Source organism: Maylandia zebra, linkage group LG11 (genome assembly GCF_041146795.1).
Source record: "Maylandia zebra isolate NMK-2024a linkage group LG11, Mzebra_GT3a, whole genome shotgun sequence".
NCBI lineage: Eukaryota > Metazoa > Chordata > Actinopteri > Cichliformes > Cichlidae > Maylandia > Maylandia zebra.
This window is the reverse complement of record NC_135177.1, coordinates 24,847,123-24,874,666: the sequence shown is the minus strand read 5'-3', so window position 1 is coordinate 24,874,666 and position 27,544 is coordinate 24,847,123. Positions and strand designations below refer to the sequence as shown.

At 40.0% G+C, this 27,544-nt stretch overlaps 2 protein-coding genes across 2 annotated transcripts; both read left to right on the top strand.

Annotated features, from left to right (window-relative positions):
* Window positions 1–543: 543 nt before the first annotated feature.
* On the top strand, window positions 544–12,996 carry g6fl (g6f-like). The gene is made up of 11 exons (XM_004550871.4): window positions 544–738; window positions 1,612–1,944; window positions 3,344–3,610; window positions 3,918–3,953; window positions 4,254–4,586; window positions 6,923–7,198; window positions 11,175–11,297; window positions 11,507–11,580; window positions 11,810–11,836; window positions 12,216–12,262; window positions 12,554–12,996. Exons 1-11 carry the CDS (start codon window positions 666–668, stop codon window positions 12,573–12,575), a joined length of 1,611 nt encoding a protein of 536 aa, XP_004550928.3. The 5' UTR covers window positions 544–665; the 3' UTR covers window positions 12,576–12,996.
* A 52-nt stretch (window positions 12,997–13,048) lies between these two features.
* On the top strand, window positions 13,049–27,539 carry abhd16a (abhydrolase domain containing 16A, phospholipase). Its single transcript, XM_004550868.3, has 20 exons — window positions 13,049–13,192; window positions 15,697–15,753; window positions 15,858–15,924; window positions 17,692–17,778; window positions 18,051–18,136; window positions 18,236–18,309; window positions 18,484–18,591; window positions 19,042–19,156; window positions 19,239–19,340; window positions 19,450–19,513; window positions 19,627–19,676; window positions 19,992–20,115; window positions 20,603–20,707; window positions 20,794–20,857; window positions 21,030–21,086; window positions 23,860–23,922; window positions 24,024–24,100; window positions 26,014–26,112; window positions 26,210–26,256; window positions 26,881–27,539. Exons 1-20 carry the CDS (start codon window positions 13,091–13,093, stop codon window positions 26,962–26,964), a joined length of 1,632 nt encoding a protein of 543 aa, XP_004550925.1. The 5' UTR covers window positions 13,049–13,090; the 3' UTR covers window positions 26,965–27,539.
* The last annotated feature ends 5 nt before the right edge of the window (window positions 27,540–27,544 follow it).

The window sequence follows — 27,544 nt, the reverse complement described above, 5'->3', positions numbered from 1 at the left end:
CTCTCTCTCTCTCTTTCACTATCTCTCTTCACCGCCCCCATTCACCCAATGGTAATTATGGAAAAATCTGTAATAGTGCTCAGAGGAGCTGATAATACCTTTAGCTTAATTAAAGACATTTATGGGATGTAAAGACATGTAGCCTAGGGGTTGCAGTGCACCCACACCAACCCAAGCTCTTTATTTCTCGCTTTTTCATCTCCCTCAATCCCTCACTTTCTGTTATTCTTATCGTTTTCTCAGTTTCACACACACATTGTGATACGCACATGAGTACATGCTCGTTCCTTTTGTCAAACTCGGCGTTGGGGTCAGAAGTTCTGTTACTAATTGCCCTGAAGTTCAGCTCGGAAGTGTTGTAAAACATCATACACCAACATTATGGTAATGCCCGTGTATGTATTTTATCAGCTCCATGCACACATACATGACTGGAATAATAACAGTCTTTTCCTGCTGATTATGTCCATTCTGGTTGCTCCATATCCTGTTCGGCTCAAAGATGTGCAGCAAAGTTGTTAAGATGCCACTCAGGCAAACCAATAATATTGGAGGATGCAGAAAAATACTTCTTGCTGTTCCGAAGAAGAGTAAGAAAGGTCACAGTGTCAAAGACAGAGACAACTGGTGCAGTGAGAGTGGTTTTTCTTTTCTTTAAATCTGTGATGGAGGCTGGTTTTCTCACCTTTATTCTTGCTTCCTTCTCTGTGGTATATTCTTGTCGCATCGGCATCACAGGTACGAACCGATTTCTGTGATTTTTGGAAGCACATTTTTTAACTGTACTTGAAACTATTCATGCTGAAAACACTGCCTTCATTTCCCAGCAATTATAGCTTTTGTAGTGCAAACTTTAATGAATTCACAGCTCTGAATGTAAATTACGATGATGAGTCACACCTAGCGAGGCTTGTTTTGTTGTCCCAGAGGGTCAATTAAAAAAAAAAAAAACTATACCTACTGTATCTTTTACCAAGTTAAGAAGAAGGAAAAAAGCTTTCTTCTCTCCTTTTGCTGTTTGCCGTTTTTGCCACCTGGTCCAGTTTACCTTGCTATTTAATCCTATGCAGCACCGATATGCCCACAGTTATCATAAGATGGAAAAATCCACAGTATTTGTTTTTCTGAAATGCATTTTAAATTCATTTGAAGCAAATGTGAAGCTTTAGTTGTCTGTTTTACATAAATCGAGTTGTTATCTCCCGTAGTCTTTTTAGTGCAAAGTTCTTTTTGTTACTATCCATCCACAGCAGCACTACAAGGAAATACTGTACCGTCTGGGGAAACAAAGAGAGGAATTCTGTGCTAAAAAGACTTTGAAAGATAACCATTATGTATGACTGACTCTAACAACAGAAGCCTCATAATAGCCTCAGCTAAACTCATCTAAATCATTTTTACTCATAAATAGGGATGAGGATTAACTGTAATAGTTGCTTTTACTCTACATATGGCCATGTGTAGAGTCATTTCTTGAGTTGAAAAACATAATCCTGTCCTTTGCGCACAAGATTAAAAAAACTCGAGCAGTAAAGCAAGACTATATTTTCAATGCATTTCAGCTTCAGGAATTAATCTTTTATAATGGCAAACGTGTCTATTCTCCTTCAGATTGGAACAATGTTGTGGTGGTCAGAGAAGGAATGCTTACCACTTTGATCTGCAATGACACAAGTGTGAGAGGGCCTGTGACCATTAACTGGAAGGTGAAGCTATTTTGTACAAATGAGTGGAAATTGATCATGTTAGCCAGTACAAATGAAAGGATCTCTGGAAGTGCCTTGAAGCCATCCATGCAACTGACTGACTCTAACTTTAAAGACAGTGGGGTTTTCTCACTGTCTTTAAAGCCTGAAGCAGCAGACGTTGGTTTCTACTCATGCTTGATACAACAACAAGAGAAGATACTTAAGGAGGAGATTATCCTTTTAGTCATCCTTACAGGTAGGAATAACAAGACGTTATTGTGCATTTGAAAGATACTCCTACTAACATGTCATCAAAGATTTTCAGATATATAAAGTATGCATATGTGTTTATACAGATCTATAAATGATTAAAGTTCCCCACCAGGTAATTTGTGAGATCTAAACACACTCATCATTAAATAATAATTTTTGTAATGCGGTTTTCAAGAATTCTCAGCATGGCTGCATGGCATTGCAATGGTTAGCACAGCAAGAAAGCTGTAGGTTGAAACCTCCTGCTTGATTACATGAAGTTTGGATGGGGTTTTCTCAGGTACTCCATCTTCGTGGTGCTTCTAAATCAACTGTAGGTGTGGATGTGAGGGTTCTCCTTGTGTTTACCTTCCCCCCCTCCAAATTCAGTTCAGTTCTGTTTATATAGCACCATTTCTCCAAGTCACCACAAGGAAATTTACATTGTAGGTAAAGACCCTACAATAACACAATCAGATGACCCTCATGAGCAAACAGTTAGTGAGTGACAGTGGGAAGGAAAAATGTGGTCTGTCAGACCATGACGAGGGCTCGAGCCCACCACACCTAGCAGATAAGCAGTTAAGAAAACAGATAGATGAATTTCCAAATGTTACTACAGGACACAAGCTGCCGCTGAAAAAGTCTGTTCTCAGTGTTTGTGAGTCCGGGCTTCAACAGTGTATTTTACCTATTGGACCACTGACTTTCAAAGTAGTTGTGATGTCTGTCCCAGATCAGTCTTCTGGGTACTCATCTTTAAGAATACATTTTAGGTACACTCAGAGAAACTTTCCACTTGAAGAGCTTTCATGTGTCTCTGAACATCCATCATTCTGTAGAGTCCCACAACCAGGAGAAGAAATACCAACTAAATCTTTTAGTGTAGGGAGACTTTAACTTAGTTGTTTTTGATTTTTCTGCGTTTCGGCTCCTCCATGCTGTCCTTTCCTTTTCTTTTAAATCTCTCTATGTCTTTTTTATACACAGTTCTTCTTCACAATGCTGCATAACTAAAAGAATATTATTTGCTTGATTTATAAATGACAGCAAACAGTATATGTAGGAAATGATCTTTTCTGCAACCACACTTTTATTTCGTAACATCTGGCACATCTTCTTAAGTCAAGTAGTGCACCTATATATGCAGCTCGCTTTACACTGTTTTATTTGAACCTTTAATCCACTGCATTCCAGAGGGAAACACTGGACTTTAAAACCCACTAGATTTATGTTGATAGTTACACAGCAGATAAATAATTTACTTGCAATCGAAATGAGCCTCACATCATCCAGATACAGCAATAAAAGGCTGTTTTTGCCTGCCACAATGAATGTTTGTTTAAATGGCTGGAGAATTAAGTGCATTTGCACAAATTAACTCTTTCCTGTCTCATCTCCAGTCAGCGTCGTCCCCGATGTACCCATTCCTCAGTACAGCACCCTGCGGCTGATTGCCAGCGTCACTCCTGACTTTGCCTTCACAAAGGTCACCTGGGCAGGACCTGGTGATATTACACTGAAGAGCGAAAAAAAGTCAAAGATCAACACTGTGGCCAAACTACCACAAGTTCTGAACAACGATGATGGTGCTTATGTCTGTATGGTTTACCCCCGGGGTAACAGCAGCAGCCGTCTCTTTGCTTTCAATGTGGATGTAACAGTTTCTGGTAAGGCTGACTGGAAGAAGAGAAGCCGTGCAGAAGCATTACGAGCTAGAATGCATTTGTTGTTGCTTTTATTGATGGTGCAAGTGGGCATCAATGCCAGAAACTCCAGCAACAGCATTATTTATTTAGAAGTCTTGTAGCTACAGTTCTTCAAAGTATTTACTTTTATAGACCAGTTTCAAGACTCAAAAGCAGAGTGTAGATCTGCACTAAAATCCAGCTAGTCCTCCTGTGAATATTATAGTTGCTACATTTATGTATTATTCATTATTTGCTTTTTGCCCCCCACCCAACCCCATCCCCACAGCTGACAAAGTGGCCTCATTCACCAGTATAACACATGGTAAGTAACTCTGTAACACAAGCAGTCTGAAAGTCCTGTGTCAGCAGCTTGGTAATCAGGCAGAGCAGAATGCAAGAGCAGAGCTGAAGAAGTGACTCTCAGCATATAAGAATGTAATCCCTATTGTTGAAGGAATTTTTTCCCCTACTGTATCTCCATTTTCCCACTTTCTTGCTATTCTGTTTATAGTTTCTCTACCCCACTCTTCATGCATCCACTTTTTAAGTCTGAATTCCCCATCCACGTGTCTTCTTGGACAGTAATGTCTCCATATCTGTCCTCCTCCACCCTTTCCTGCAGGTCCTCTGATCTCCACTGCCATTCAGGCTCACACATCCTTCCTCTTAACCTGTCCTGGTGTTGTGGGGGACTATGTGCAGGTGAAATGGGTTCCTCCAGACACCAGAAATCAAAATAATATGAAGAAGGTGTTCGATTACGACCGTTGGAGGGGTACTCTAATGACTAATCAAAACGAGAAACTACAGATGGCTGGTCTACCCTACAACCCAGAGGCTGGGAGCTTTTCCTTTCTGCTTACTCCTGACTTGAAAGATGGTGGCCTCTACGTCTGTGAAGTCTTGCTCAATGACAACTTTTTCAACCAGAGGACGTCGCTCAGCGTGCTGAAAGGTACAGATCGGGGTCAGAGGGAGGAGGCAGTAGAAAGAGGTGGACTGGAAGGAATAAAACAATAGGAGCAGCTCCAGTGGGTCACTGGAGATTAGGACTGTTGGTTTTAGTGTAACATGTGTTAGAATGACATAAAGGATGCTGTTATGCAAGCATCTGTGATAAAAGAGATACATGGAAAGACAAATTGTCTTTATTCTCCTTGACACAGATTCTAGAGAGATTTTAGACTTTTAAATTTGCTGGACGAATTTAAGCGCTGCCTTCAAAATATATTACTACAAGCTTTGTAAACAGTTGATGTATGTATGTGTGTGTATATATATGTAGGTATGCATGGGTGGATGGATGGGTTTTATTTGGTCTTTTCATCATAAAGTATGCCATATGTTTTTGTGTTGAGCTGAAATCCTGCAAAGGCCATAACATATGACTCACTCATCATTTTCATACTCATCAATTCATTCAGTGACCTTTCATGTAATCGCTGGTGGCATCTCCATTTGTTATATTTCTCCACCTACTTATTCTGTTTTTATTATTATATTTTTTCATTTTCTGTACACTTTTAAAGCAGTACTTTGACATTAAATGAAACATGCTTATTCACTTTTGTGCTCGGGGTGACGTCATAGATCAAAATAACTTGCTTTGTTTGGCTTAGTATCTAACTGATGATTAACACAAATCTTTTTTCGGCTTGAAAATTTCACATTTACCAGGATATTGTTACAGAAAAATTCAAAATATAGCAATACACAAAAAGTAGCTACAGTTTTTCCAGACAATCAACCTCCTTCTTTTTTACGCCACAATTTTAGCTGCCATTTTTTTAGTTAATGTCATTGTTTTTTATCTTTGTCGTAGTTCTAAGTTACCCTGGATGTGGGAGGAAAACTTTTTAGGGTCAAAATAAGTTGGTCCTCTTTTTTTGAGAACTGTCTAGTTTGCATTAGACTGTGAGGTTAAGCCCATTCTAACAACGTAGATCAGTCTAAAATATGTTAATAAAATCAGCCTCATTGCAGCGTCTTTGCTTGCTGCACAATAAGTCCGAGTATGTTTAAGGCTGTTTGGCAAACCTTAGATATTTTTTCACTGGAAAAAACAAACAAACTTTGCTTAAAGTCTTTATACTAAACTAATATAAATGCCTCTTTTGTTCCTCTGCTAATACATTTCACAATGACACTGGACAATGGTGTTGAACTTACCATAGAATAAAAACCATATAAATTGTGAAACTAAACTATGTGCAGCTTAGTTGCAAAGTCAGTGCAGGCTCAAAGAGTGCTGTAGTGAAAAGAGACTTCCTGCCAGGAGGCCCGTGTCAAGGTGTCATTTCTCCTGCTGAATTGTCCTTGAGCAAGACACCGACTTTTTCTCTAACCCAGTTCAGTGTTCCTACAGACGATGCACTCTGACTGCAGAATAAAGGAAGAGAAAAGTTCCTGCAGCCACTGATAAATTACATTATTAAAGGAATACACTGACTTTACACACATGAAAAAGAACATTTGCTCAATTCATAAATTTAAAGGAGGAAAAAAAATCAAGCAGAGTGCTTGTTGATTTTTATGAGTGTGCCTTGAGGAGTTTTCACACTTTGCAGAAGCACACATTATCACCCACATTCACCAAAGCTAATATGCACGCATACACCATGCCCTGTCATGGTGGCCTTGGAGGGTTTTACTAATCACAGTCCCCTTGGCATCCATCACAGTTGTCCAGACATGACCGGCCGATCAGTCACTGTCGCTGTCACCCTGCTTTACACATCTGCATCCCATACACACACACATCCAACCATGCACCACCAATGCACTAATCATGTGATGCACATATTTTTACCCCACCTCATTATAAGTATCATTATGCATGATTATACCTGCTGCCCTCCCACCAAGGCTGTAGGTGGCCCACACTGATCACGCTAATCAAGAGTGAAATGTGTGTGTTTTTTATGTGTGTGTGGATGGGGTCTGTGGAGCTTGATTACACCCAGATGGATTCTCATTCCACTTTGATGAGACACTAAACATCAGTCACAGTCAAGCGATGCATTAGCAGCAAATCAAGTTAATGAATATATATTATTTTGACCCTTCTCTGAATTGTTCTTTGTTTTTCATATCCCTTTACCTCATTACTCTCTATCTGTCCTTGCCCTTTTCTATATTCACACACTACCCTTTAACACACCTTGTTCCCCCCCCGCAACTGCCTTTTCTGTAACTCATCATTCCTACTGGCTTCCCTTTATTTCTTTGGTCTCGTTCTCTTCCCGTGCTGCCCTCCACTCATCCGCTTATCACTCTGCATCACCTCCACAGTTAAAATCAAGAAATATTCCTCAAAGATGGAGTTGATCTGCCTCTACTCGGAGCGGTCCCAGGTCCAAAAAGTCGAGTGGAAGCATCACAACGCGAGTCGAAAGCTAAAAATGTCAAGCAGCAGCCTTGGCAGCATCACCACCAGTCTGCCCTTGCCCATCACCTCTGACATAGCAGGAAACTACACCTGCGTTCTCCACCTGAAAAATGGGCAGGCCATTCAGGCAACACAAGCTATCACAGTGTCTCCAAAGGTTGTGCAGAATTTGTCCAAAGGTTGGTGTGTTTTCTGATTTTCTTTAGGATCACTATTATATAACACACAACAGTCCTGGCAGACTTCCTGTCTGCTTGGGAATAATTAACCATGAATGTGGATGCTTCCCGGATATCTGCTGCACGAAGCGTTCTATGGCGTATTCAAGCCAACCCCAGGTCAGCTCGTCTGCCAGAGAGCCTTGGGTTTACAGAGACGAAAGCTCATGACAGATACCATATGTTATGCTTTCTTAATGTAGCTAAAGAGGTCACAGGTCAAAGCTTCCGTACAAAAAGTCTTTGTGATAATATCCAGCTGAATAACTTAATGCATTGGATAATATTCTACTCTGCATTTTATTCTAGAAAATATAAAGCCATATAGGCTATTTTTTTTTTCTCATCAAACCCAGCTATCTGAGTATAAGAAGACAAGACCTTAGGACATCTCTTCCCACAAAAACTAAATAATTCAAGCTTATTGTATTGGTGGCTGTGGAGGAACACAGGAGGATGTGACAGTTGAATGAATCCCTTAGCAGAGATGAGTTCACTCCCCATAACCCAATACATCACTTGGGTTGAAGGCCCCCAGAGCTCATCGTGATGCATGGTGATGGTAAAGCTATAAGAATAATGCACAGGAAAGAACGAGCGTTGGAGGGTGAATGGCGAGTAGGAGAAGAGATGAGGCAGCAAGATTTTGTCTGATTGGAGTGGTCAGGTTGAGATACATATACAGTTGTAAGAGAAAGTTTTTGGACTTTTTGGATATTCTGATGATAAGCTAAGTCATGCTTATAGTCAAACACAATCTGACTCAATATGTAGCTAGAAGTTGCACTTTTTATGCACAGATTGAGCACACGGAGTAAATATTTAAAGTCTAGGCTGAGAGAAGTTAGGGTGCTTCTGTGCTCAGGTTAGACTGGAAGTGTGGGCTGGAGATGTGCCTCTTCTTACTAAATACATGCACACAAAGTCAGGTTACTGGCAAAGTCTGCTCTTCTCAAGAGAGACTGGCTTGAAGCAACTCTCACATGATGATGGCATCATAGAAGTGCATATTGCTAGAAAGGGCTCCAAAAGCATTTCTCTCAAGACATGGGTGTTCATGAGTTTACAAGAAAAACTGTCTGCAAGTGGAGGAAAATCAGGACTGTAGCTGCTCTCCCTCGGAGTGGGCGTCCTGCAAACATCACACCAATTCTGAGTTCTGACCTCGACCCAACTGAGATGTTGTGGTTTGACCCGAAGGGGGCTGTTCAATCAAGATGTCCCTGAAATACTGATGAACTGAAACAAGAGCGTCTCAAAGATGCGCAAGTCTCAGAAGCAGCCACAGGAAAAAAATCCACTGGAGATTGTTGTTGTTAAAGGGGGTTCAGCAAGTTAATAAATTCAAGAGTGTAACAACTTTCAGCCTGCACTCTAGCTGGTAGCTCTGTGTTTGTTATTATTTTTAATCAGATTTGTCTATAATTGTGACTTAGATAAAGATAAGACCACATTTTATGAGTAATCGCCTCATAAATTCTGAGAATTCAAACTATTTCTTGCAACTGTGTGTAGAATAAATATGACAAGCGTTGCATTTTTCCAGCATGTCACAGGGAATTTAGACTGAACAGAGTGAAAATTCAAATAATGTGAGTGTTGGATGACCTACATTTTGTTTCTGTTGAAAAGTGGCAGACTGCACAAACACAGCAATAGTGCAAGATAGCACAAAAAATCAAATCATGGTTAATAATGGATAATGTGACAATAAGTAGTGACAGTTCAAGGTTTCTGAACTGTTTTTTTTTTCTCTGGAAGACATCTCGGGTAGCATCATTTTTGTGCTTTGAGCAGGAAGTAAGTGAAGCAAGTTTTTAGTGCACCAAACAACCCATATTTATATTTATAATTTTAGGATATTAACTGAAATGTAAGCCAAGCAGAGTGCATGGTGTAGGAGGTAAAATAACAATGCACTGTCAAAATTCTTTCACCGGTGGCAGAGTTCAAAGAATGCAGAATTGAACCAATTATTGTGCTGAGGAGCACACAACATACTTCAAATGTCAGGGATTTTCTGCAGTCATTTTCTATCTTCAGTTTGTCCATCGTTTGCAAAGCATTCAAGCAGTTCTTCAGGCACTCCTCCCTACAATTGCAATAATATAAATCACTCCCTACCTCATTTGAGATTAAATAGATGAGGTAAAGAAGTGGCAATGGGGGAAAGAAATAGTAAAGATATAGAGGAAGGTGAAAGAAAGAAAGAAAGAAAGAAAGAAAGAAAGAAAGAAAGAAAGAAAGAAAGAAAGAAAGAAAGAAAGAAGAGGACAAGTGGTCACGAGAATCTAGGGGCAGTTACGCCTCACTTCACTGTGCTCAATTACCATAATTCATGCGTTAAAGCTGGCATGGAGAACAGAGCAGGTCAGTCTTGGGGTCAGCTCTCACTACAATATTCCATTAGCAACCTCTACACTCACTCACCAATCAATTACACCTCACACAGCACATAATGATTGATTATTTTGAAGCTGGCTAAAAGCTGAGACACCGGGGCTAAGGTGAAGCCCAAGGGCCAATCCCCTTTCAAACAAAATTTGTGAAAAGTTGGTGAAAGTGAACTTTACTTTTCACCTTTTTTCTGTCCTTTGGAGAATCTTAAATATTTAGTATTTTTTTTTTTTGTATTTTATTTATTTATTGTCATTGTCAAGAACAATGAAATTGCGTTTGGGGCTTCCATACAACCCAAAAAAAAAAGAAGAAAATAATAAATACCCCTTAAAACCCAAGTGTACATATTTAACCCAGTGTGACTCCAATGCAATAAGACAATCCTTAGCAATAATGTTCGTAGAAATTCAGACAAAGACCTGAGAAACATGGAGTTAATCATAAATTCTGCTAATTATGTAATTACATAATCAGTCTTTGCAGTGATTGAGAGTGAATGAGGCTTCTCTTGTGTAACCCAAAGACGTTTGTTAGATCTTACCGTTTTGTGCTCTGTCTACAGTTGAGCAGACAGACAACGGTGCGCTTGTTCAGGTGCACTAATTTACACAATCTCTGTGGAAACAGGCGCCACCCTGCTGCTTCCCATGTTGCCCGGTGGCTGTGTTTTGCAAGACTGATGTCACCGTCATTATGCAAACAATCCTTACAAGTTTGATCGCACGCATGTGCTCTTCCCACAAAATTTGACTTGTACAACAGTGAGCTAATGTTGTGCTTATGTAATGTTTGTGATAATCATGCCTACGCTTTTAAACCACCTGTTTTTAAATACTGCATCGGCCAGGATTGGCTGAAGGACTGCAATCCCCCATTGTTTGTCAGTTTGCCTAGAAGCTTTTTGTCGCTGGGATCAGATGTCAACGGAGTGCAAAGAAAAGCATCTCCAGACTTTACCTACATCATATTTAGAAAATGAGAAATGGAATAATTAGGGTTTTGTTTTTGCATAAACAGCTTTGTGTGGAAGTGGCATTTTGCTGAGTTTTTGTTGTTTGTTGTAATGATCAGAGAGTATCTGGTCTCCTTGATACTGCTGCTTTCCGTCTTCTCATCCACGCTTCAAATTGACAGCCTTTACTGTCCAGACGGAGGGTCTGTCAGATCGATGTCTTCGAAGCTGCTCTACAGACTATTCATTCTGTCTGTTAGAGTCTCGATTTCCTCGCCTTATTTCACTGCACCCTTTGTCCTTGACTGACAGCAGTATGATGCAAATCCATGTAACATGTTCAGGAAATTGGAAGTGCAAAATGTCCTAAAATATAGCTCCAAGTGTTAAGAAAAAAAGGTTCCCCCCCCCCCCCCTGCTCGACTAGAACAAACTGGAGAGCAAACAGCAATAAGTTCCTGGACAGCCTTAATGTCATTCAACCGCACACCATCACCGCTCTCTGAGTTTTATATTAGCACCGTTCTTGGAAAAAATCATGCTTCTCTCTCTCTTTTCTCTTTCTCTCACTTTTTCCTTTTGTAGAGAGTGTCGATGACACCACCTCCTCCCCGCGCCCTTCTCTCACTGCTTTATTACTCCTGGTGCCCCTGGTTGCCGCAGCTGTCGGTGTGTTGCTATGGAGACAGAGACACATTTCTGATCGCGGTGAGTCTTCTGGCGTTTTCTTTTTTGACAGCTTTCCGTGTTCCGTCCATCTTTGGCCCCTGTTGGCTTCCACTGAGTGATCTGGGCCGTGACATCCTCTGGGGTTGTTGTAATGAATCTGCCCCCTACCCCACTCCCAGCTCCTCCATCCCTGTGCAGCCGAGTGTGTTTGCGTGTGTGTACACTAGTAACTGTCTTTTTGTACTCAGGTATCGAGCAGTCTCTGTCTGTCCACTCGGGTGAAGCAGAGAACATCTATGAGAATCCTGAAGATATTAGACAGGTGATGAATTCAACTAAATACCTCCTGATGATTTTTGCCCTCATCTTCCCCGCTTCTCCATTGCCCCTCTGGTATTTGCTTCCCTCCCCCTCCCCTCCCCCCCTTTACCGTCTTCTTTCTATAGTGCACTTTTTCTTCCCTCGTCTGCTTCTGTTTTCCTCCGACTTCAAGTGTCCCTCCCTCTCTGTCACTTGATGTTCATTAAACCAGTTTTTTCCCCTCCCAACAGGCCCCTCCCCAGGGTCCAGTCTACATGGTGAGTTATTATGCACTCACACACATGCAGGCACTGTGCATGCATGTCTCTGTGCAAGTAACTGTGACACACATCTTCACTAGTGCATACAAAGTCTCATTCTCTCTATTGCACCCTCCCTAAGCTGTCAGCAGATACGTCTTCCTTCTCACTTCCAGTCTTCTCCTCTAATCTATCAGCCTTCACTCAGATAAAAACATTGCCTATCAACTGTCACCCTTACATTAGTGGTATTAACAAATCAATCTCATTACACACCAGAGGGACATAAATCTGGCCTGAGTACATCTCTTTATCCTTCTCCTCTCTGTCCCACTCCTTCTCACTCTCACTCACTCTCTCTCTCTCTTTCCCGTTTCCCCTTTCTTCTTTATGTCAGGATTTGAAGCCAAGAGGAGAGGATGATGTCTATAAAGAACTGGAGCGGTAAGCAAACACAGTTGCATCACCTGTGTGTGCCTTTGTATGTTGTGTGTTTGCACTGCCACTCATGTGCCCTTCACATTTTTCTCACACTCACCAATCACCCCAGCCTGAAAATCACTCTGACACTGTGGCATAATATCACGCCACGCGCTGACAGGCAGCACTCCTTCACCCGTGTGCTGTTGTTGCGTGGGCTGTCTGTGTTTGTGTTTAAGGAAGAATAAAAGAGACTGGGGCACTGGAGATTTGTGTGTGTGTGTTTGTGAGTGTGTCTTTACATTCTGTTTTCAGATACGAGCAGTGTCAAAGCTGATCACCTACCCACATCTCCCCCGTATCCAGCTGTCACATCCGCTCAGCTCCCAGCTGCTGCAGAAGGCCTTTTTAAACACAAGTAACAGCCAAATGTCAGAGTTTGGATTTAAAGAAAAACTTCAGTGCTTTAGGGACATGCTACACAATTGTTTAAATGTTTTTACTCTATTCTAAGCTATTGTCAAGTAGTAAAGTTAAAGCATTCTTTACTTAAAATGCTTCAAAACCTGTCACCCATGTATAGCAGTTGATACAGTACCCTACTTCTGTATGTCAAATGATCTTTTCATGAGTTTCCTTGCTGTCAGTCATATTTGCTGTTTTCCAATTTTATAATCTTCTGCAAATAATATATGTACCAATAATTTTATTCTAATTTATATGTATACTAAACTTTTAAATAAAGACTTTGGGTGTAATTCTTGCTTTAATTTCTAAACAAGATATTCTTAAGAGCGTTTCGCGTTTGAGGTTTTGGTGGGTACGGGCTTCCGTAGTTCTCGTAGTGGAAGAATGGCCGTCTGGATGTGGCTTCGCTGTGTTTTAGGGCCTCATCTTCAACGAATTCATCGTTCCCCGGACCAGTCTCGACCTGACGGGAGATCGGGAAGGAGGGTACGGATGTGTACAGTATTTTGCATGATTTTTAAAGCAGCTGAGTGCGAAAGATTGAGCAATAATTAATCCTTTCGCTTCCATTTAGCTGAAGCTGCGGCCCGGAAGTGTCAGGTGTTTGTTATTGAAACCCTGCATTGCAATGACATTTTAGAAATGAATGAAAAGACAAGAACGCAACGACACGCTTTCCTTGGTCTCGTTGTGTTTTGTTTCGTCTCGTCGTCTAAGGAGCGGTCATTTAAATTCAATCTATCTTCGATGATGTCAAACCGCTTCTGCTAACGCTAGCCAGGAGCCGAGGAGAACCCAGGAGGAACGAAACAGAAACAAATAAATTGAATAAAAATATTAAACTCAAACAGGGACAATTTAAAGGCATAAAAACTGTAAAAAGCATTTGGGAAGACAGAATTGTAGAATACATTCTGTCTTCAAATTATAATGCTAACAGCTAAGCTAACGTTTGCTAACTTGCATGAAATTAACGATAGATCGAATAAGTGATGCGAAGGAAATGACACCGCAACCACAAAAGAATTAATTAAAAGTATCCCTAGAAATTAAATGAGAGCTGGAGATCTAAAGAATTCGACGCTCAGCATCGAATACATACACTTCTACATAGACTTACACACTTTATTAGGTACACCTTGCTAGTATCGGGTTGGGCCCTGTTTCGCTTTAGTTCTTCGTGGTACAGATTCCACAAGGTGCTGGAAACATTCCTCAAGGATTTTGGTTCGTACTGTTATGACAGCTTCACGCAGTTGCTGCAAGTTTGTCAGCCTTACATGCATTATGTGAATCCCATTTCACCACATCTCAAAGGTTTTGGTTGAGCGGGTGGTAGGTCGTTTGAGTGCAGTGAGCTCATTGCCATATTTAAGAAACCAAACTGATAAGGTCTGAGTTCTGTGATATGGTGACTGCTGGAAGCAGCTATCGGAAGAAGGGTACACAGTGGCCATAAAGGGATTGACATGGTCAGCATCAATATTGGGGTAGGCTGTGGTTTTTAAATAAAGCTTAGTTAGTCGCCCAAAGTATACCAAGAAAATATCCCGCACACTCGAGCCGGTGCAATTTCTAGCCTCCTTTTCTATTCTTAGCTGATAAGAGTGGCACGTGGTGTGGTCTAAAGCAGCTGTAGGCCATGTGTGTCAAGATTCAAGATGTGAACAAGATTCAAATTCAGCAGATGGTCTTCACTTTGTTTACATGCCTAAATAGTTCTACCTGCAGTTGCACCTAATAAAGTGGCCATGTTACTATATGTGGTGATGATTGAAAGGGAGAGGGAAAAGATCAATAGGAACAGATGTGCAAAAACAAAGCAGTGAATAATATATCCAGTATGAATATGTACAGATGTTTACGTTCATGAGTACAACTTTGTGTTCACCTGTCACACAAGTGTGCAGTTCTATAGAGCTAATGCTTCCTGTCAGCAGAGGCGAATGAGTGTGTTGGAAATGTGAATGCAGATTGATACTAATGCTATTATCAATTTTGCCTTTAAGTCAGACTAAAGTTGATTAGCTTTTTGATTCCAGATCAATTTTATCTTTGAGTCTATGATCTGTAAATTGAGTAAAACGAGAGATGTGCAGATTAAGATGTGCAGAAGGTCCACAGTGACATAAATGTGATGTCACTGTTTTCCAACTGTCAGAAAAACATGTTGTTATTGATACGATTCCTGAGGGCTGGACAATTTGGAACCAGCACTCGGTTTCCATACTCTGTGTGTAATGAATAATAGACAGAATAGGATGTTTTGTCTTTTATGGGGAGAAATCTGTTCATTGACCACCTTCATCTCACTGTCTGAAATGTGTTCAGCTTTTTCCTAATGATTGTTGCAGCCTTGTGAATGACTTTATTGATCCTGTTGGCATCTCTTCACCAGTAGACCACAGACTGCTTGAAGATCTCTAGTTGCATACATTGACTGAGCTGAGCTTCCACAGATGATCCTGGTTCCATATATTTCTGCCTACATTTAGCCTTTGCATTCAAACTTTAAAAAGCAATCAGCAGCTTTGCAAACAGCTATAATAATCAGAATCAGAATACTTTATTGATCCCTGGGGGAAATTATTTAGATTTAGATTTAATAAGAAAGGTAGATGAATAACAAAGATGCTGCCTGCAGTTTCTGTGTGCTGTGAAGAAGGTCATTAAGTGCTCAGCAGGTATTTGTGCGTAATGTTAATGTTCAAATTTGACCATTACCTTCTCAGTCTTGTTTACATTTAGTAGCAGTTGATTCCTGCTACACCACTTCATAAAGTTATCCACCAGTTCCCCAACCACCACCACCAAGTCATCAGAAAGCCTCTGCAGGCAGCATGATTCAGAGCTGTAATAGAAATTTTAGGTGTACAGAGTGAACACGCATAACTCAGAACCTTTCTCTTTCTATTAATAACTTGATTTTACGTAACATCAGGGAAACTATTGATGCATGATATGATCAGTATTTCCTTCTCTTTTGCCAGGGATGGAACTACCAACCTAGGGGTCTGGAAAGACACACTGACAGCATTCTTGGCTGGGTCAGTATTATATCGTAATGAACTGTATAGAAAGAAGTAGGTGGAGTTAAACAGAAGTAGATTAAATTAATGATTAGTGATTTGTTTATGATTTCTTCCTCCAGGCTTCAGCACTATGGTCTCTGTCCTACTACAGCTCTCCTCTTCTTCTTTGCTATCTTTACAGGAAAGGTAGGCTGATTCATGAATTGTGTGACTACAGCTGAAATTATTAGAAATGTTAGTCAGTGTGTTGATTATCTGGTTAACTGGAATTTAGTCAGCAGCCATTTTTTATAAGTGATTAATGGAGGAAGTGTCCAGTGGGAAGGTTATTTTTGTAAATTTGAAATTATTTCAGGCATTTGAAGCCACTGCCTCGGGGTGTGGGAATGTTTAATAGACATTTTCACTATTGTTTGATGTTTAAAAGACCTGAGTTAATCTATAGATTGGAGTAAATAATTGCTAAATGAATTGATAATAATTGTTATTTGTGCCAGATATGTTGATGCTCCAACAAGTTGCAGTTAAAAATGAGTCTCACGATGCCAGATGATAATTTAGTGAATATATTATAATACATTGTGATGATGATGATGATGATGATGATGATGATGATGATGATAATAATAATAATAATAATAATAATAATAATAATAATAATAATAATGATGTTATTTTGCTGGCTCTGAAAAAAAGTGAAGCAAGTAGTTTTTGTTTGATGCACAGTAAAAATAGCTTTGAGCATCACTTTGATTATTTAATGTGGGAATTTTTCATTGTTCTGGTTTTTTCTACATTACGTGTGTGTGTTGTTGTTTTTTTTAAAAATAGATTCATATAATTATACCAGTCTCTTTGTCCAGTTCTGTTCCTTTGTACTCTCAGTGAAAAATGGCAAATTAAAAAAGAAGCACTGAAGCCATTTTCTCATTCTTTGTACTTCTAAAATGTGAGCTTCATGGGTTTAGTGAATGTCGTTTTCAAAAGCTTTAGGACCATTTTGGGGTTATTTATAATTTGAAACTGTGACTGAAGGTAGAATACATGGTAATTAATCTAGTGTAAAGACATTATAGATATTATGAGAAGTGGTTATGAGTACAAAATGTGAACATTCTAATTATTCTCTTAAAGAAATGCGAGGCTTCAAAACAGGTGCATAACCTGAGAGAGTCATATTAAAAAAATAAACTGGAGCACTGAGAGTGCACGGAGAAATAAAATAAATATTAACTAAAGTTAATATATTGATTTTACCCTTCTGTCCTCAAATCATAAGATTAATGATTTTTCTAAAGCTTTCCCTGATTAGATGCAATAACAGTGTTTACCATCTATGATATCCGACCCTGCAAAATGAAGAAATGTGGTCACAAAAAATTAACAAAAAGGCGTTAATTTCAGATTTTTAGGGTTTTTTCAGATGCATTTATGGGTTCATGTGTATCTCAAAGAATATTTAAGTTTTTACTTGTAATTTAAGATTTGTTTTTTTTATTCACTTGATATTTTCTTTTAGGTTTTACTACAGAATATTACCTCCTTCTCACTGCTATTTTTTCATTAATTTGCTTAGAATGGTTTCAAATAATCATCATCATAATTTCCACTTAGACACATGTGGCCATATTTCTCTTTCTGCTGAGAAAGGGGGGAAAACTACCATTAGGAGATGTACTTAGGAACTGCTGTTCACATGCATGTGGGAATAATATAAAGCTAATCAACTGAAACACCCAGTAAGACTGTGCATCAAGAAAGTAATTGCTTGAGGTTGTGTGTTACTCCTTAGTGTAAAGTGCTTATGGTATTGATTTATGCACATGGTTGTAGGGTAGCTGTCAGCTTGTGAATCTTTTTATCAGTGCTTGTTAATGAGCCTCGAGTCTGGCAGACAGATGAAGGGGTACACTATGATGGTGTTTGCATCACTGTTACTTTGTCTGTCTTTAGGCTTCATCTGTAGCAGTAAACTGGTTCCTGTGAGTCAGTATGTGGGAACTGTTCTTGTGTGTCTTCTTGGAGTGGCCTGTCTTAGAGGTGAGGCTGCTGATTTGAACTCGCTGGGAGACGATGAGTAATTCAGTTTATTCATCTTTCGAGATCAAAACCAATGCTGTGTATGCTGCATGCCAATAAGATTTTATTACCATTGAGACAGTTGAACAAGGTCTACACCCACGAGGCATACTAAACGTACCCTTGAGGATTTGCAGTGAAATGTGTTTTGTGTCTCACATGGACTTTGCTATAACTCCATCTGTCTTTGCTTTCCCCCTGCCTCCCTTTGCTCTTTTCATTTATCGCCAAAGGGTGGGGGAGATTTAGGAACACTGATTATGTTCAGTTTATCACAATTCTTGAGGAAACCAAGAAGAATCACACCCCAGCAAGCAAGGTGAGATCATAGCAGCTGAACTCAGAAGCTCAACATTAATACTGTTTTGAGAATTAAGAGAGATAAATGACTAAGACATATTTTCTGCTTTCCTTCCAGAAAAAACTGAGATGCTATGACTTTGACTTCTCACATTGGCCTTTGGATTTCAGCTGGACTGAAGTCAGCAGTCCGTAAGTTTGTTTAATCTGTAGTGAACCTGAGGTTGCTGCTTTTCTCTTCTCTGCTTATTTTAAATATATGAATTCAAAGCACTGGGTAGTACACTGGATGAATACAGCCACTGAATGTCAAATGCTTTGTGGCTCACTTGATTCATTGTAAGCCTTTGACTACCTGTCTGACAGAAAGCTGTCCAAGGCTGGCGTTTCTCTGCTGAGGCCAGAGCCCAGATTAAGAGGAGCAGCAGACAGTGTCCTCCACTCTGTCCGCACTTTACCATGCCACATCATCAGGTAAATGCAGAGTTTGTGTTACATCTCTTTTCCACCTACATGGTGTCTGTGCTGGTACTGATGCAGGCTTGCCTGTTGAGATCCATTTCTGCATGTTTAAGAATGGATTGTTAATATCACAGCAAGTGGAAATTTGGGTAATTTCCATGGGCACATCGGGTGCAGCCTCTGGCAGTAATTGATGAATTTTGTGTGGAAGACTCTTCCATAAAAAATAATATCTTTTGTGGTGAAAATGCCTGGACCCAACACCACATCTGTGGAAAAGGGGTAACACTGATCAATGATTTGTTAATTGCAACGCACCAATGGAGCACCAATGGAGCACAAACTCTTAACCTTAGGCATCCTATTCCATCCCCTTCAACCCTTTTTTTTTTTTTTTTCTGAAAATATTTTTTAGCCTGTTAGCAGTTATGCCACAGTGTCATTATCTGTCTTTGTCTGCAGTTTTGTCATTGCCCACACGTTTGGGAGGAGGATGCTGTACCCCGGTTCTGTGGGTTTACTGCAGAAAGCCATGAGACCAATGCTGCAGCAGGGTCAGGCTAAATTAATAGAAGAGGTGGGAAAGAAGCATATTTGGTTTCTCATATAGAGTATAATAAATGCACACACTCAATCATTTTTGTCCCACTTTGTCACAGTTTGACGGCCAAAGAAACAAGCTGGTGGCCTGTGACGGTAATGAGATTGACACAATGTTTGTGGATCGAAGGAGAGATGGGGGACAGAATGGCCAGACTCTGGTAAATGTCTGCAGTGATTTGTTATTTTATGCCTTGGGCTTGTTCCAGGGTCCGACATCATTTCTGTCGCGTTGGTCACGTTACAGCTGGTTCTCTAATTCTGCCACAGGTCATCTGCTGTGAGGGGAACGCAGGCTTTTATGAGGTGGGCTGCATGAATACGCCGCTGGAGGGTAAGGAATGCTTTACTTTCCAAGAGCTGAAATATTTTGTAGTGACATTTAAATTTCGTGCAGTGGGAAATTGTCGCAGTTATAGTTCAGTATTGTGCTGATGTACACTGTAGGTGGCTACTCTGTACTGGGCTGGAATCACCCTGGCTTTGGAGGCAGCACGGTAAGCAGTGTTGGTAGATTTTTTTTTTTTTTTATCATCATAAAATAGGTCTACAATGTATGTGCTGCATACTGTACTGCTGTGTGCTTGAGTTAGAACAAATAAACAGCTCAGTGGAAAATACCAGTATGTGGAAATTCTAGTTTTAGCCAGGGAGTATTGTTCAAGAGGAACGTGTACACTCCCATTAAAGATAAAATCATTTGGGAGGTTACTTAAAGTGTCATTGTTTATGTGTAGGTTGAGCCTGTTAATTTAGTCATGCATGATGGGCGGGTTTTTTTTTTTTTTTTTAAACCTGTATTTTCCTTTCAGGGAGTCCCGTTTCCCCAGAATGAGGCCAACGCCATGGATGTGGTGATCCAGTTTGCAGTACACAAACTGGGATTCAGCCTCAGCGACATTGTTATATATGCCTGGTCTATTGGAGGATTCACAGGTTCTCAAAGACAAGAACAACACATGCTAATTTTTTAATTTTTTTTCCAGTTTTTTGTGCTAAAAAAAAAATTTAATTCTAACCTTGAATACCCAGAGGTAAAAATGTAGCACCCACACAGAGCTTCAGGATACTGTAGAGTAATCTTAATTTCACCTGTTTATTCTGACCATGTCAACAAACATGCTAATGTTTCAGCCTCATGGCCCTCGTCAGAGCATGGCTGGAATAAATCGCTAAAATTAAGATTAGTCAACCTTATCCTGAGGCTTTGTGTGTGCGCGGCACTCTCTTTAGCTTTTGGGTATTCAGCTGAAGTACAGTACATGATCAGCACTTTAATGTTAAGTGTGAATTATGGTATGTAGTCCTTCCTCGGGCTTATGTTTATCCCTTATCTGTGTTTCCTTCTCTTTTTTTTTTTTTTTTTCTTTTTTTTTTTTTTTTTTTTTTTTTTGTTCCTCTGTCTCTTTATTTCTCTTTTTAGCCAGCTGGGCAGTGATGTCATATCCAGAGATCCAATCATTAGTGTTGGATGCCTCCTTTGATGACCTCCTGCCTCTGGCCCTCAAGGTCATGCCTGACAGCTGGAGTGAGTCCTAGATGTTAAAGATCTCAAACTCTATGTAGCAACTTTTTGTAGAAGTCAGTAACTTGAGTGTATTTGGTCTCTTTCAGGGCCGTTAGTACAACACACAGTTAGGCAATACATGAACCTCAACAACGCTGCGCAGGTTCTTAAGTGAGTGGGACAGTCTGATTGCAGTGACACTAATCGTGAAAAGTCAAACTCTGAATCACTGAATGTTATGTAATACAGCCGCTAACAATAGCAAAACTACATTTTTTTTTAGTGGATTGCTCACAGTTGTGTGGTTGATGATTAACACAAGCGCATGCAACTCTTTGTGCAGATACCAGGGACCAGTCCTGCTGATCAGGAGAACCAGAGATGAGATCATCACCACAACGTAAGTCCACACATGTCATGGAACTTATAAAGTCCTTCAAATGGCTCAGCATGGCAGGTTTGCTTTTTACTGCCCAGCCCACTGCAGAAATGTCCACACATGATGCAGTCAGACCACAGAAAGTTCAGTGATTGCTGGTGACATGAAGTGGGCAGGTTTTCTCACCACTGGGGTGAGCAATTAAAGCAACTATCAATGAGAATGAAGGGTATTGTTGGTTGACATGAGATACGGTTACCTAGGTAACCAGAGCTTGGAATATCTGGTAATTGCATCAACCACCAATGCGTGACAAATAAAACATTTCCGGTGTGGACTTTCCTAAGCGGGGACTTTTTTAGGGGAAGCTGGATTTAGAGAAGGAGAAAGAAAGCGCTAAATGACATCTCAAATTAAAAATGCTCAAAGATGAAGGAGATGGGGCATGTCTAGTTACCCCATATCAGTTTCCCAAAACCTGGGAAGATAGTTGGTGACCTGGACACACTGACACACACAAGTATCTATAATATATAATTATTAAGTACACTGAATTATCACCCATAGTATACCCTTACTTCATCCATAGAATTTGCTACAGAGGTGTGCATTAACATAGTGAACATAAATATTCATCCCAGAGTCATCCTGGGCATGCTCTATGCTCAGGGACACTACAAGAAACCTACAGAGATACTACAGCTCGGACTTGTAACATTTAACTTGCTGAAGCCTGCAAAGTTGAGTACAATTAGAAGAAGATTGAACAAGTGTGGCTTGTTTGGAAAGGTTTGCCGGGAGAAAACCTCCCAGATGCCTGCAAAGTTGCATCTGAACAAACAACAAGACTTCTGGAACAATGTCCTTTAGACAGATGAGACCAAAGTGGAGATTGGTGTAAACCAAACACGGCATATTAGCACAAACACCTCATACTAACTGCCAAGCACAGGGGTGAAGGGGCTGCTTTGGTCTTGTTTTGCAGACACAGAACCATTTTGCCTTGCAGTCATTGAGTTGTAACTCCTCTGTTTTCCAAAGTATTCAAGAGTCAAATGTGAGGCCATCTGTTCTTCAGCTAAACATGGCTGAAATTGGGTTTGATCTGAAGCACAGCAGCAAATCTACAGAAGGATGGTTGAAAAAGAAAATAATCAAGGTGCTGCAATTGTCCAAAGTCCAGATCTCAATCTGATTGAAACGCTGTGGCAAAAACGTTAAAAGAGCTGTGGACAAACAAACACCCACAAACTTCAATGAACTGAAGCAAAGCTGTAAAGAAGAGTGGGCCAAAATTCCTCCTCAACGATTTGAGAGGTTGATAAAGTCATGCAGAAAATAATTAAAAGAAACAAATAAAAAGCTCAGGCTCCAGACTGCTTTAAATACAGCTTCAGGGTTTTTTTCTACTCTTAGGTCTGTATAATAGCAGTGACAGTGGATTCTGGTAACGTGGCTGACTCTCAGGCACACAGCTCTGGCTGTGAGTACAAGATCCCACATTAAACCCTCCTATTTAAGCTTCACGGTTGTGAGGGACAGTCATTCAGAAGAAAGTTGATTAATATGGATTAGATTGTAAGTAATATAAAAAAAGATTTTAACAATTGTGTACCAAGCAAACAGTTGTTTATTTCCACAGCACTTCCATAATGTAGTTGACGAAAGCAAACTCTCACAATACAGAGAGAAGTAGAAAGTTCACCCTCAGTCACAAATTGACATATTTCTTGGATAAGCAGTAACCGGAACTTCTTACTTCCTTTGGTTCGGTTCATTACAGTTATGAGATAGCTGTATTGTAGATTTCTCCAGGGAACATGAATGCCAAGTTGAGCTTTTGACTCAAACTGCAGAAAATATTCAGTGCAGCGATATTTGATTTGAAGCCCTTGCACCGGGTGTTTCAGTTCAGTTTGCCTTGTAACCACTACAGGGAACGTGAAAGGAAAGTCAGTGTTTGTTACTTACAGCATTAAAAATCTGATTAAAAATCAGTATTTATCTGATGATGATAACTGTCTGGATTTTTCACAAGTTCCTGTGCTTTTAGTCCAAACTATTTCCAGTAATAACATCCTGTAGTCATGATTTCAGTGAAGGTTATGAAAGTTTTGTGTCTGTGAATGGATTTGCTTGCTTCTATTTATTTTATTGTGAAGAAATATTATTTAAATGTGAAAATTTGTAATGCGATGAAATGTGTTTGATTAAATATATGAATAATACAGCAGTCTGAGTGAAGACAGATTCAGATGGATTTAAAACACAAATTCTTACAAAGTTGCTACAAGATGTGAGTTTAACTACAAAATCTTAAAGGCACTCGGCAGTCTTACTTTATATAGGAGTACAAGCAGAACACCACCAGTTGGCAACTAGTTGAGTGGAGTCTCCTGTTGCAAAGAGACCCATCGAAGGGTTGCGTTTAACAGCGCAACCCTTTCCATATTGATTGCAATCTGTTGGCGCTCTGTCTGCAGATAAATTAGACAGCAGTTATTTGCAAACCTTTAGAATCTGTCTGAGTGTGATTGCAGTCAGTCTGAGTTGGATCATCGTTGTTTGGAGATAGGTTGCCTCCTGCAGGGTGACCTGTGCAGTTTCCTTGTGATTGTCCTGCAGTCAGTAGCACCAGCCACGCCTATGTTTCCTCGCTGTGAGGAGAGGCTGTCGTCACATTTTTACTCTATTCATATTTTGTTGTTTCACATGTAGTTTTAAAATAACCTTTTTATTGTTGGATTTATTTTTTTTTAAGTAATTAACCTTTGAGTTTTATTTTGCATTTCAGGGGTCCTGAGGACATCATGTCTAACAGAGGCAATGACCTCCTGCTCAAGCTGCTACAGTTCAGGTTGGTCTCTTAGTCTTCAATGTTCTCATTGTTCTCGCTGTTCAGTCAATTTGCACTTGAGTAATACACTTTTTAACTGGCGATATCATTTTTCTGGACAGGTATCCCAAAATAATGACAGATGAAGGGATCAGAGTAGTCAGACAATGGCTCGGAGCCTCCAGTCCATTAGAAGAAGGTATGTGGCACAGTAAAAGGTGTTATTGTAAAAGTCTGACTCCTCCTTTTAAACATCTAAAAACTATAATTCACATTTCCTCTTCGTGATGGTTTCCTTGGACAGATCTTGTGTTCTGATTACTCAACAAATGATTCAGATTGTGTTGCTCCGGCTGAAAATCTTCACAGCACAGATCGTTTGCCTCAGGATATTACAGTAGACCTTGTTGAAAATTTTACCCCGAGGTACAGAGTTACAGCGCACAACCTCGTGTTTGTAAAAACGATGATCATGCACCTGTTTACACCTTCAGAATTTGTACAATGCAGAAAACCTTTGTTTTGACTCGGAGGTCATTTAAATTAAATAGGTTTTTATTGTTTTATTCATTTTTATGGGTAAAACTTTTGATAACTTTATGGATTTGTCACATTATGGCCAACCCTGCATGAAATTTTTACTGGAGGTGCGATCCGCCCAAAAACTAAAGTGATTAAGTTTTGAAAATTGATAACCTGATCTGGGTCCAGGAGAGATGCATTAATGTTGTGAAATGGGAGAAAATTGGGCAGATTCTGCAATATAATCATAAATACGTTAAGAACGAGTGAATTTATTGTAGAGGGAATTTCCAGCCTTGTGGTGGTTGGACTCGGACATCTACAGTTATGCCCTTAGGTATTTAAACAGTTTGCACACTTGACAGGAGATTTTGAATCAAACAATCAAAAAAGCACGCTTACCAAAAGTACTGTATCACCTGTTTTCAGATGCTTAGAAGTAATTGGACCAGTGGTTTACAGTTTCATGGCCTGGTGAGGCCTGTGCCCTTCTTATTAAGTGACCATTAAACCAATAGGAGCTGAAGTTATATTTGGTAGCGTTTTACTCTCAATGAGAAGACCAGAGAGATGTTTATAGACCATCATTAGACAAAAACACAGACTCATCAGAGGGAATGTAAACTCTAGAAGTGGTCAAATAAACAATCTGATTCTTTCTTAAAAAGAAGGAATGCACTCACCAGAGGTAGGCAGATCATTGTGAAGATCTATAACCAAGAGGGGCCTTTGTGAATGTAAATACAGAGGGTTTACAATAAGGTGCAAACCACTGGTTACACACAAGAACTAGTAAGGACATGTGCACAGTCCTGAAATAAAAAGTCTGAATGATGGGAGGAAGAGTAAACCTATGGAGAAACAGAAACTGCTCGTGATTTGAAGCATACCATGTTTTCTATAAAACATGGTGGAGGGAATGTTATGACAGTGTAACTAGGTCACTGATGTTTGATGTTTTTGTGACTGCTGACTGCTAGAAATGGCAACATGAACTGGGACGTATACAGAGCTGCAGATTCAGCCAGATGCTGTTAAACCGATCAGGTAGCACTTCGCAGTGCAAAGGGATAATGACCAGAGTGGTTAAATCTAAAGAAATTGGATGGCAGTCATTTGATCTCAACACAAATAGAGCATCATTTTCAATTTTTACATGCAACTCACTGCAGCAAAGAGCCATAAATAAGCAGTAACTAAAGGTGGCTGCAATTATAGGCTTGGCAGAGCAAGGTAGGAAATACGGCATTTAGTGATGCCTATGGTATCTGGACGGGTACTAACTGAATGTAAAGGATTTCATTAAAGTATTATACTTTGTCATTTTACTTTTGAGCGTTGGGAAATGAGGACAGCGTTTTAAAGTGGCTGTTATTCCTTAGCAGTAAATGCAATGTATTTTAAAAACAGCTTGAATTCAAGCTAAGTCTGCCCTTCACTCCCAATCCAAGCTACAAAATTGGTGTAATTGTCCAAAAACATGTGGTCCTAAATGTATTCAAAGTGTAAATTTTGGCTATATTTAGGACACCAACTTGCTCGTAAATTTGTATTATTAACTGTATAATAACACCAGCTCTTTGTCTGCAGCGTCTGTGTACAGTGGCTATGAAGTGGACGACGACTGGTGCGTGTCTGTGCTGCAGTCCTATCAGGCAGACAGAGATGTTTCGTTTCCATGGAGTGTTGGTAAGCCCTGGGCTGCTTTCACATTTAAAAGGCAAATAAACTCCCCACAAACATAAAGTGTTTTTAATACGGTCTGATGCACTGTTAATGTTACCAGGTGAAGATATGACTCTAGAGGGAAGGCGGCAGCTGGCTCTATTCTTGGTAAGGAAGTCATCCGCTGTTATCAGTGTGCTACATCTCCGTGAGAACAGTTATTCCCCTGTGTGGCTTAAAGGGCAGCCACTTGTTGTCTTTATCTGATCTGTCCAAGTTTGATTTTAATACATTCAAGTTCCTCCTTTTACGCTCAGCGTCTCATTTCCTTTTCTCGGTAAGCCCCATCTTCTCGTTTTAGGTCGGTTTACCTTCCCCCCTTCTATTGCATCCCCATTTAAAAAAAAAAAAAAAAAAAAAAAAAGATCACAGCTATTCAGACAGCATTACCACTAAAGAACACTTTCCTGGTCGCCATAGTAACCAGCTCACCTGTGCTCTCAGGTTGACTGGTGTAATATATTTCACTGCGCTCAGCTTATTGAAGTCATTTAACATCAAACAAGAGGAGTGCCATCAATTACAGCTAATGCTATGCTTTTCCTCCCCTGGTAATGCCTTCTAAATTAGGCTTTATTCACCTCCTGTGTAAACCCTTAAGAGATGGGAGAGATTTGTAAGGCACTGAGCCAGATAGACCAAACCTAATATAATCAAGTTCTGCACTTTTTGTTCTGCACCTCTCATTCCACATTCCTCCTCCATCCCTGCTGTCTTTTTCTTTCTCTCAAGGCACGAAAGTACATGCGAAACTTCGAAGCAACACACTGCACTCCTCTCCCCGCCATCGAGTTCCACCCGCCTTGGAGACTGTAAAAAAAAAAAAAGGGGGGGAAAGCCCACTGATGGATGGACGAGGGCAAAGACAGAGGACTCGTATGGCCGGTGGTCAGAGTTTGTTCCTGGCACAGCGTGAATGTACTGCTGTGATTTTGTTCTAGGATTTTTCTAAGACGAGTTGTCACGTATAGTTTTGCCGTGATGGCATCTAGAAGTATCTGGTCTACTATTTATGCCCCCTCAGACAAATCCCTGTAAATTATAACATGTTTTATTTTAGTTTTTGTAATGAATTCTACTTTTCAGTGTTTCTCCTTTTAAAAAGAAAAGAAAGATGCATTTTAAATAAATGCACAAGCCATTACTCACTCCTTCCAGTCTCCCCCTCTTTGGCTGTATTTCTAAAGCAGCTGTAAGTAGAAATATGTTGTAAGTGGATTTAAAAAATTCCTAATATTGTCAGGCCAGAAGAACTTAAGTCTTTAAAAATGCAGCCGAAGCCATTCAGGTTCATTTCCTTTCTGTGGGCACCGTCTTTCTGAACAAAGCTGTATCCTAAAATGATGCTCTTAAATGTTCTATTAAATATGCCGAATGAAAATTTGACAAGGGATTT

Excerpts from the sequence above, each read along its gene's own strand:
- abhd16a (XM_004550868.3), top strand. The coding sequence starts at position 13,091 with ATGGCCGTCTGGATGTGGCTTCGCTGTGTTTTAGGGCCTCATCTTCAA. Across the intron at positions 20,858-21,029 it reads AACGCTGCGCAGGTTCTTAA|ATACCAGGGACCAGTCCTGC; the intron begins GTGAGTGGGACA and ends CTCTTTGTGCAG. Across the intron at positions 26,257-26,880 it reads GGCAGCTGGCTCTATTCTTG|GCACGAAAGTACATGCGAAA; the intron begins GTAAGGAAGTCA and ends CTTTCTCTCAAG.
- g6fl (XM_004550871.4), top strand. The coding sequence starts at position 666 with ATGGAGGCTGGTTTTCTCACCTTTATTCTTGCTTCCTTCTCTGTGGTA. Across the intron at positions 3,954-4,253 it reads ATTCACCAGTATAACACATG|GTCCTCTGATCTCCACTGCC; the intron begins GTAAGTAACTCT and ends CCTTTCCTGCAG. Across the intron at positions 11,298-11,506 it reads GAGACACATTTCTGATCGCG|GTATCGAGCAGTCTCTGTCT; the intron begins GTGAGTCTTCTG and ends TTTTGTACTCAG.